The 9,020-nt window shown below is 39.8% G+C and overlaps 1 protein-coding gene across 1 annotated transcript in view; it reads left to right on the forward strand.

Moving 5' to 3' along the window:
* The window catches only part of LOC136866680 (beta-1,4-glucuronyltransferase 1), a 230,311-nt gene extending 221,656 nt beyond the window's left edge, over window positions 1-8,655 (forward strand). The window contains exon 4 of the mRNA XM_068226805.1: window positions 8,443-8,655. Coding sequence (XP_068082906.1) covers window positions 8,443-8,655 — 213 coding nt within the window. The remainder of the gene's footprint in view (window positions 1-8,442) is intronic.
* Window positions 8,656-9,020: the final 365 nt, after the last annotated feature.

Genomic DNA, 9,020 nt, shown 5'->3' on the forward strand with positions numbered 1-9,020 from the left:
ACTTATGAATACCAAATTTCTTCAAAAAAAAATTCCTTCACTTCGCACTAGGGTGCACAATTATAGTTCTTAAGTAGTGCCATCTAGAAGAGAATGTCCACACTTCTTGCTACAGAGTAAACAAATACAAATCGAAATAGACATCGTTCAGAACTCTTCAAAATTTACAGTAGAGACATCTTCCGAGAAACCTTTGATTTAATACTTTTTTTAAAGTTCAGAGTTTCTCCTGTAGAGAGGTTTCAACTGGCGAAATATTTGAATTTGCGGCGTGGACGTGTACCGCCCGGTACAATTATTATTATTATTATTATTATTATTATTATTATTATTATTATTATTATTATTATTATTATTATTATTTCAGACTAGCCGGGTTAAGTGGCTCAGAAAGTAGAGCACAAACCTTTCTGAGCCCAAGTTATCGGGTTTGATCCTAGCTCAGTCCGGTGTTATTTGAAGGTGCGTTCGTCAGTCTCATGGCGATAGATTAACGAGCTCGTAAAACAACACCTGCGGGAAAAATCCGATTCCTCGGCGTATCCGAAAAGTGAAAAGATATTTAGTGGGACGTATTATTATTATTATTATTATTATTATTATTATTATTATTATTATTATTATTATTATTATTATTATTATTATTATTATTGTGAATATTATTATGTTCGTTTTTTTCTTAAAACCAGTCTCATTGGCCTGAATCTTAAATCATTCGTTTATTTACACATATCCAGTTATTACCTAAAGGTCGAGCCAATTGTGTCTAAAGCCAAAACTTGAACAGAATTAAAGTACAGTTCGATTGTGCTAATAATAGAAAAATTTTACTGTCTCTCATCCCGACACTCTAATTGAAGTGTTATCCTAATATGTTTCCGTCAAAAAATGTTTGTCCAGTTCAGTGATTCTGTTATGACTGCAGAGTGGTGGAATGTTTTCTTTTCCTCTTGATTATAAATTTAAAGAATGTGTTTATTTGCGTTTGACTTGCCCCCATGGCTATGTACGGACAAACAAATGTTCTCGAGCACAAAAGGAGCGTGTGGTATTCGATTTAAATGGCTACACTCTATCGTAATTACAATGGGATGCTAAGCCCACCTAAGCATATTGACACTGGCTGACCAAACACGACCATGTTAATTTCCTGACGCTGTGTGTGTGTGTGAATGGGCGAGGGAGGGTAATAATGCAGCGGCGATTAGCGGGATCCACATACAAGGGTGCTCCAGAAACAACCAGAAGGATATCCATGTGGATTTTAATACGGCTCCTTGGCTAAATATTCAGCATTGAGGCCTTCCTTTGAAGGGACCCTGGTATTTTTTTTTCTTTTTTCTGGCTTTACGTCGCACCGACTCAGATAGGTCTTACGGCGACGATGGGGTAGGAAAGGCCTAGGAATGGGAAGGAAGCGGCCGTGGCCTTAAAAGGTACAGCTCCAGCATTTGCCTGGTGTGAAAATGGGAAACCACGGAAAACCAACTTCAGGGCTATCGACAGTGGGCCTGTCGACTCCTGGCCGGGTCGGGTATTTTAGCTGCATCCGGCTAATTCCTCTCGCTTAAGGGCTGTGGGGCCTTTAGATAATATTTCGCTGGAACTGCTTGCCTTAGCGATTGGCCGTGACTTTCAGCAGTAACGGTTGGCGGTGACTGCTACGAAATCGCGAGTAGCAGGTAGAAAGGTGATAATGATTTTTGTGGTTTTTTTTACGATTTGTTTTACGTCACACCGACACAGATAGGTCTTATAGTGACGAGTGGATGGGAAAGGCCTAGGAGTGGGAAGGAAGCGGCCGTGGCCTTAATTAAGGTATAGTCCCAGCATGTACCTTGTGTGAAAATGAGAAACCACGGAAAACCACCTTCAGTTCTGCCGACAGTGGGGTCTGAACCCACTATCTCCCAGTTGCAAGCTCACAGGTGCTCGTCCCTAACCGCACGGCCAACTCTCCCGGTTTTGTAGATCATCTTAGGAGAACCGTTAGATCCCTTAGGCATCAAGCCAGGGGTGAGACAAGGAGACAGACTATCTCCAATTCTGTTCGATTGTGTTTCAGAGAAAGTTTTCGGGGAATAGCGGAAAGAAAGACAAATTTCCGAACGAAATCACGTTAAATTTGAATGCCTCGTCTTTGCAGACGATATTGTGTTCTTTGCAAAAGATCTAGAAATTGCAACCAAGCAAGTTATGAAGGAAGTAGCAGAAAAGATTGAAAAGACAGATTGTCCGACTCGTTGGCTGAATGGTCAGCGTACTGGCCTTCGGTTCAGAGGGTGCCGGGTTCGTTTCCCGGCCGGGTCTGGGATTTTAATCGCTTCTGATTAATTCTTCTGGTTCGGGGACTGGGCGTATGTGTCCGTCCCAATACTCTCCTCATCATATTCAGACAACATACCACACTACCAACCACCACAGAAACACGCAATAGTGATTATATCCCTCCATATAGGGTTGGCGTCATGAAGGGCATCTGGCCGTAAAACATAGCCAAATCCACATGTGCGATACAGTTCGCACCCGCAATCCCATAGGTGTGGGAAAAAGCGGTATCAAAAGAAGAAGATCCTTTGAAAAGACAGATTACATGAACATAGATGCCAAGGATCCAACTTGGACAATGAGGAAAGAATGTGAAAGTATTAACTTTTTTCATCCCATGCCCGAGTTAACTCGGATGTCAACATGTTTCCCGCTGTCTCAAACACGAGATATCTCGGATTTCAAGCAATGTGCTCGTCTCCACTTCCGAATCAGTCCGACGCTTAATTTTGTTGTTCATCACAAATGTTTCGCTTAGACGACCGACTATTCGTAAATCGCCTTACCGTATTTGGCGATAATTTTATGCCTGGTGTTTTTATTTCACACCTATCTTCTGAGATGGGTGCGCAAAAGAGTAAAGAAATCAAGAAGGAAGATTATATTTTAGAAATTTTAGGGAACGACGATAAGCCTGACTTTTACGAGTATAGTGAAGATAGGTTTGCAGTGAAAGAAGCCGTAGACATTTATCACGTCATTGTCAAGTTCTGGTAAAAGAGCGACGAGAAAACTATTGCTAATGTTGTCGTTTCATGACTGTTCGTTAGCTGTGTAAATACACGTTATTTTTAGCCTATTTATACTATTGTCGAAACATCCAGAAAAATCTGACATGGGACATGCATAAGGCTGAAAAGGATTTGGAAGTCTGAGTCTGACCCAAAATACAGTATCAGTGAAATGGCAGCCCGTTGAAGAAAGGACAAGATAAACGCTGTCAGCATTCAGGATATCCAAAAATATATAAAAATGTAATCCTTTTGTCATCAAATCAAATTCAGACATTACAGCACAGTAATCAAACAGTAATGCCCGTACGCAGCAGAAACAATTGCAAGGAAAGAACGGAAAGGAAGTTTCTAAGGAAGATACTGGGACCCAAAAAGGTAACAGCCAACGAATTTATATTCCGCGTGAGACCTAACCAAGAGTTAAATGAAAAATGTGAAAAGATCTCAATTACAATGAAGGCGAGGAAAATGAATTTCTATGAACACGTCAAAAGAATGCAGTCGGAAGGGAAAACGAACAAGATCTTGGCCTTCCAGGAGAACAGAAAGAAACAAGTTCCAAGAGTGATGGAAGTCCAACAAGATCTATAAATATGTGAGATCAATGCGGAAGACATGGCAAATGGAGAAATTAATAATAATAATAATAATAATAATAATAATAATAATAATAATAATAATAATAATAATAATAATAATAATGTATTTACATCGCTTTAACTAGTTTTACAACTTTCGGAGACGTCGAGGAGCCGAAAGTTTTTCTGCAGGTGTTTTTTTACTTGCCAGTAAATCTACTGACACGAGGCTGGCGTATTTGAGCACCTTCACATACCACCGGGCTGAGCTAGGATCGAATATGCCATTTGGGCTCAGAACGCCAGCGCCCAAACCATCTGAGTCACTCAGCCCGATGGAAAAGTGGAGAAGTGCTTAACAATGATAATTGTTTTACGTCCCACTAACTACGTTTGAAGGTTTTCGCAGACGCTGAGGTATCGGAATTTTGGCCCGCAGGAGTTCTTTTACGTGCTGATAAATCTGCCGACAGGAGGCTGACGTTTTTGAGCACATTCAAATACCACCGGACTGAGAGAGAAGTGCTTAGAAGGAAAATGGTGGCGATAAAGGTTCTGTCCGAAGACAAATCGTTGAAAACAAATAGGGTATCCTTGGAAGAAGAACGAGCAAGAGCTAACCAGAGAATGGAAGAATACTGACGAAAGATGACAGAATATGAGAAAGTGACTACTAGTAATAATAATAATTATAAAATTGAGTCTTTGGCATATAAATTAATCGCAGAACAATGTATTTTCTTTGTATATTTTAAAATGTAAGCGACGACTGCAGCCGTTTCATTTAAGTCTCTCCATTGGTTGTAGAATACATAAACCAAGTTTTGACAACAGTGTTGGCACAGTGACAACAATTTTACAAACAAAGAAAATCGCTAGTAGTGGAGCTATCATTGGAAGACGGGGGATATTAAATTTGTCCTGGCTTTAGGTCCAGTGCCATTATTATTATTATTATTATTATTATTATTATTATTATTATTATTATTATTATTATTATTATTATTATTAATAATATTAAATATTCATGCTGTTATTTCCAGCCTGGTGTAACTCTTGTTATACAGACGTTCCGATATGTGTCAGTAGCACCTATTTTGTATAGAAAATTGTGTGTGGTGGTTTGGAGGACGGTAGTGTTTTATGCTTAGTGTGTGGTACGCCTGTGTATAGTACGACCATCTAGTACGCTGTCACAGGAATTGACCATTTAAGATTAAGATCCCACTACCCTGCCGGGAATCGAACACGGGCAACGAGGTTTATTATTATTATTATTATTATTATTATTATTATTATTATCATTATTATTATTATTATTATTATTATTATTAGTAGTAGTAGTAGTAGTAGTATATGGGTCTATAGGTCTTATTTCGAAAGTTCGGACATACCGTATAAATCAAGCGGCTAAACTTGGAACTATAGCAGTATGTTGTCTATGACCACGTTATCTGCTGATGCAGACAGCTTACAGTCTAGAATTTAATTTGAAATCTGTACTCGCAGGTTTTCCCGTATTGTCATGAATAAAATGCAGAATGATGTTACACATTATATAATTTTCTTTGGTTGTTAACGCAATATTAGAAGTTGTAAAGGTGGAACTTACAGTACATAAGACATTGTGCACGCTACTACTCACTGTAGAAATAGCAGTGAAGTGGAAATCAAGATACTGGGAGGTTATTGGGATATAAAAAAAGGACAGTTGATGGAATGTATAGCTATATTGAAAATTAACAATATTAATATTAACATTATTTTAAGTTGTAATTCAAGTACATATCTTTTCCCTTCGCTTCGTCATAGTTGAAATGTCACCAATGGTGACCTTAATGTACAGCATCTGCTGAAGGTCTCCTAGGGTTAGTAGAACTTAGTTTCATTCTGCTGTTGGCAGATTTTTCTCTTTCACCATCAGGAGGGTCTAAAATTATAATGTGTGGTGTGTTTGTTTGTTTGAAAAGCAAGTGTGTGCGCCTTGCTTTTTTAACAATTTTTGTTTTACGTCGCACCGAAACAGATAGGTCTTATGGCGACGATGGGACAGGAAAGGCCTAGGAATGGGAAGGAAGCGGCCGTGGCCTTAATTAAGGTACAGCCCCAACATTTGCCTGGTGTGAAAATGGGAAACCACGGAAAACCATCTTCAAGGCTGCCGACAGTGGGGTTCAAACCCACTATCTCCCGAATGCGAGCTCACACCTGCGCGCCCCTAAGCACACGACCAACTCGCCCGGAAATATGAAGTTTTAGATGAGTTCACATCAGTCCATTTTTACGCAAATTAACTTTAGGGCGAAGGCAGTAACTTTCGCCATTATAATTATGCTTTTTGAATATTTAAATTTTAGGTAAACCATATTAATTTTATATTGTTTGCTGTTAACAGGTCTTCGTTATTAGTCTACATGTCTATAACTAGTAATTTCTGATATGAGAAGTTGCCCTGAAGCCTGAATTGCTTGACCATCACTTCTCGGAAGTAACAACATTGTCAATGATCTTATTCAGTTCTCACTCGGCGAACATGTTTTAATGAGAGCGATAGTGTGGTAGAGTTGTTTCGTAAAGCAACACCAGTTTGACTCTACTGATCGAACACGGTTAAGGAACTAGCTAAACATAGTGGTTTCCACTCAAAAGTTTGGGCTATCCCGTCCTGTTCTGGCTCCAAAGCCCTAACCGCACGAATTTATTGAAAACTTTTCTCGTTACCCGGAAGAAACCGCAGCTTGATTCATTCATGGATCCGGTATTATTTTCCTACTGTTGGCTTCAACGTACTAATCACCTAACAAGCCTTATCTATAGCATGTTCTTCTCCAAAGTAACCTTAAAATTAACAGAATAATCGATCATATTTTCCAAAATGTAATTATTGAAGTTGTCAGCGATGCCGAAGAATGCAAATAAGTTCTCTGTGACGGTGCTGCGGAAATTAAAATAAATATAAAAGAATAAATAAGAATGTACAGATAATGAAATACCGAATGGCTTTTAGTGCCGGGAGTGTCCGAGGACAGGTTCGGCTCGCCATATTCAGAAATTTTTCGAATGATCTAGAATATTCTATTCATTCACGTTAGTCGTTCCAGTTTCGTTTGCAACTCAAACAAAATTTTCTCAAAGTGTATATCAAACCATCACATGTGTATCTTCTTCTTCCGCCGCTTTTCACACACCTTGGAGGGGTCGCAAGTGTGAACTGTTGCGAGTGTTAAAAATACACCTACACTCAGTCCCTACGCCAGCTGGGAATCAAATCCATGACGTTGATCATTTAGCCAGTAGTACAAAAGGCCAGGGGCCCTCTGTACCAGGTTTGTCAAAGTCACGAGCTGACTGACTGACGAGAAACAGCTGTTACGAGCACTAGACCAGGGCGTTATCAGATAGCGCAAGCATAACCGCGGTGCTCAGTGCAATACATGTCCAACTCGTTGGCTGAATAGTCAGCGAACCAGCCTTCGGTTCACAGGGTCCTGGGTTCTATTTCTGTCCGGGTCAGGGATTTTAACCTTCATTGGTTAATTCCAATGGCTCGGGGGCTGGGTGTTTGTGCTGTCCCCACCATCCCTGCAACTCACACAGCACTCATAACACTATCCTCCACCACAATAACACGCAGTTACCTACACATGGCAGATGCCGCCCACACTTCTCGGAGCATCTGCCTTACAAGGGCTGCACGTAATTACTTAATTACTTTAAAGGTTGCCATAAGCAATGAAGTAAAAAGAAAGAGAGAGAGAGAAAACTCTCCTATGAACATTTATAGAGCAGAATAATACCGAATACTATGTCGCAACCCGTATCGCTTCTGTAGCAAACGTTATGCTTTTATAAACTTAAACAATATAAAATAGGCTACGATAAAAGTCACATCTCTTCAAGAAACCGTTTTAATACAGAAAACAAAATTACATACTAACAAATTATTGTTTCAATCGTTATGCTACAGCTTATGAAACTGGATGTTTCAATCATTACTTTTAGACCAAAACAGGTAACTGGAGCCTATCACCGGTAGGCGTACACAGTCCTGAGTCAGCAACGTGGGGAAGTACAAGGCGACTGACGGGAAGGGACTTGTGTCCTCGTGTACAAGTATTTCTAGCACGGGCACTGGGCTTTCGACTTGAAAGGTTTGGCGTTCGTGCTCTGGACCAAAGGCCAGCACGCTAACCATTTTGCCATGGAGCTGGACCTCCTCCTCCTACTTCTTCTTCTTTTATAATTCGAGAGAAATTACACCACTTTGTTCCTAACTCTTTCACCCACCATTCAAACCCATATTCTGGTCCCATCGCTTTTAAAATTCACTATTCCGATACTGGTATTTTTTATACGGCAACATGACACGCTTACATGTAGTTTCCTCTTAATCAGCAGAAAATATCTAAACTAGTGACATCATGATCTGGACAGCTTTCATGTATTAACATTGCAATTTAACTGGGGCACTGTGGGCGACTTGCGCGGACTATACAGTTGTGATGACAATAGTGACAGATCTGCAATTTAGATCCATTTCAACGGAACAAATATGACCTAGACCACCATAGCACAGTTGGTAAGAGCATACGAGGTGACATTTGAAGAGTGCGGATTCGGATCCCACTGATGTCCGGTTCGGCATTTTTATTTTGTACTTCACAAAACTGAAAGTTTATTTCGAAAATTGAAAATATTCACTTGTACCTTGATGTGAAGCATTATTTACATGATGTTAGATAGAAAAGGTATTCTTTTTTACTTTCAGTATGAAAATAGTCACTCTGGAGTTTGTGTTCTAGGTGTACGAGATGTTTGTGGCGGGCTACCAGTTCCAAGTCCTGTCGCCGGTCTTCACTTGTCACTGGGGTCTGCAGACAAAGAAAGGAAGACCTTCGTGGAGGGAGAGACAAAACAGTATCAACGGCCGACAGTTTGAGGTCTTCAAGAGAGAAGTGTTTGCGAGGTACCACAAGGATCCTCTGAAGAAGATGGCTCGTAGGAAACAGAGGTAATGCACGCTGAGGAAGTTCAAGAAATCTCGTGATCCTGTCTCAATCAGTGTCCCTGGCAGTATCTGTTCCATTGCTCACCAGAAATACCACTAATTGTTGTCCAAGAGAAAAGGTAATAAAGGTGTGTAGTGATAAAAGTTGGAAGGAAATCTGGTACCTTTGGGATGGACATCTCAATAGATTATTCAGTATATAAAATGAAACGTACAACTACAGGAAACGTTGAAGTGTATATCAATATAAACACCGTACTTTAGGACTATGAAAGCAATGCAATACAGATCAAAATGTTTGACTGCAATAAGGAATACAATGAAAGAAGGCTGATTTACGATAAATGAAATTTCTTTTTTATTCATAGTTTA

Source organism: Anabrus simplex, chromosome 3 (genome assembly GCF_040414725.1).
Source record: "Anabrus simplex isolate iqAnaSimp1 chromosome 3, ASM4041472v1, whole genome shotgun sequence".
In the NCBI taxonomy this organism is placed as follows: Eukaryota; Metazoa; Arthropoda; class Insecta; order Orthoptera; family Tettigoniidae; genus Anabrus; species Anabrus simplex.